The sequence below is a fragment of the Gekko japonicus genome, unplaced genomic scaffold, assembly GCF_001447785.1.
Source record: "Gekko japonicus isolate JY-2015 unplaced genomic scaffold, Gekko_japonicus_V1.1 scaffold37192, whole genome shotgun sequence".
In the NCBI taxonomy this organism is placed as follows: Eukaryota; Metazoa; Chordata; class Lepidosauria; order Squamata; family Gekkonidae; genus Gekko; species Gekko japonicus.
In genome coordinates, this window is record NW_015222008.1 from 1 (window position 1) to 1,012 (window position 1,012).

General features: G+C 44.2%; 1 protein-coding gene across 1 annotated transcript; it reads left to right on the forward strand.

Annotated features, from left to right (window-relative positions):
- Positions 1-12: 12 nt before the first annotated feature.
- On the forward strand, positions 13-507 carry LOC107125299 (serine--tRNA ligase, cytoplasmic-like; the record flags this gene model as incomplete). Its single annotated transcript, XM_015428743.1, has 2 exons — positions 13-152; positions 352-507. Coding segments are annotated over exons 1-2 (276 nt in total), but the record flags the coding sequence as incomplete, so codon positions are not given.
- Between the last annotated feature and the right edge of the window lie 505 nt (positions 508-1,012).

Sequence of the window (1,012 nt, forward strand, 5' to 3'; positions counted from 1 at the left end):
ATTGGTAGGATGCAGATAACAAAGTGGAGAGGATGTGGGGAGACTGTACAGTGAGGAAGAAGTACTCCCATGTGGACCTGGTTGTCATGGTGGATGGCTATGAGGGAGAAAAGGGAGCCATCGTAGCTGGTAGCAGAGGATACTTTCTTAAGGTAAGAATGTAATAGCTTAGTATGTAGTATATTAAAGACTTATTCAAAAAGTAAATTTATGTGAATAGAGGACCAGAGTTGTAGCATATTGTTAGATCTGTGCCTGCCAACTCAAGATATGTGTTCTCAGGTAGCCCCTGCTGGGGTCTTTGTGAAATAGAACGTTGACTGGTCCACTTCCCCTCTCTTTGTCCTTCAGGGTCCCCTCGTTTTCCTAGAGCAGGCTCTCATTCAGTATGCTCTGCAGACGTTGCTCAGTAAAGGATACACCCCTGTTTATACCCCCTTCTTCATGAGAAAGGAAGTGATGCAGGAAGTGGCTCAGCTAAGTCAGTTTGATGAAGAGCTTTACAAGGTAAGGTGCAAGGAAAAGATGACATTTTCAGCACTGCATCAAGGCAGCTTCCAGGAATGTTTTGTTGCATATCTTAATGTGCAGTAAGATTCTTAATGGAATCACATGGAATCTTGAGAGGCTTAACTTCAGGTTAACTTCATGGTCAGCAGCCTGAGTTGAACAGGTCTTTGAACAGGGAACAGAATGGACTGAGGCTGTGGACGTTACGTGTCGTCATACTGAAGGGGCTGGAGGTAGTAATTATGTCAGAAGGGATGCAGTCTTTACAAGTATTTGTTTAAAACATCAAATGCCATCTTTCCACCAAGTAGGGTCTTCAAATATTAAGAATAATCTGACTTGGGTTGAATGGGTCTATTGCTTTAAACCGGGGTTCCACACATGGTGCCCAGGCACCATGACACCTTCCAACAGCTTTTCTGGTGCCCACCAAGTGTTCTTCTAGAAAGTGGGCAGGTAGGGCTTCTGATTATCTGTCTGTTGGAGATTTGATTGGCTGTGC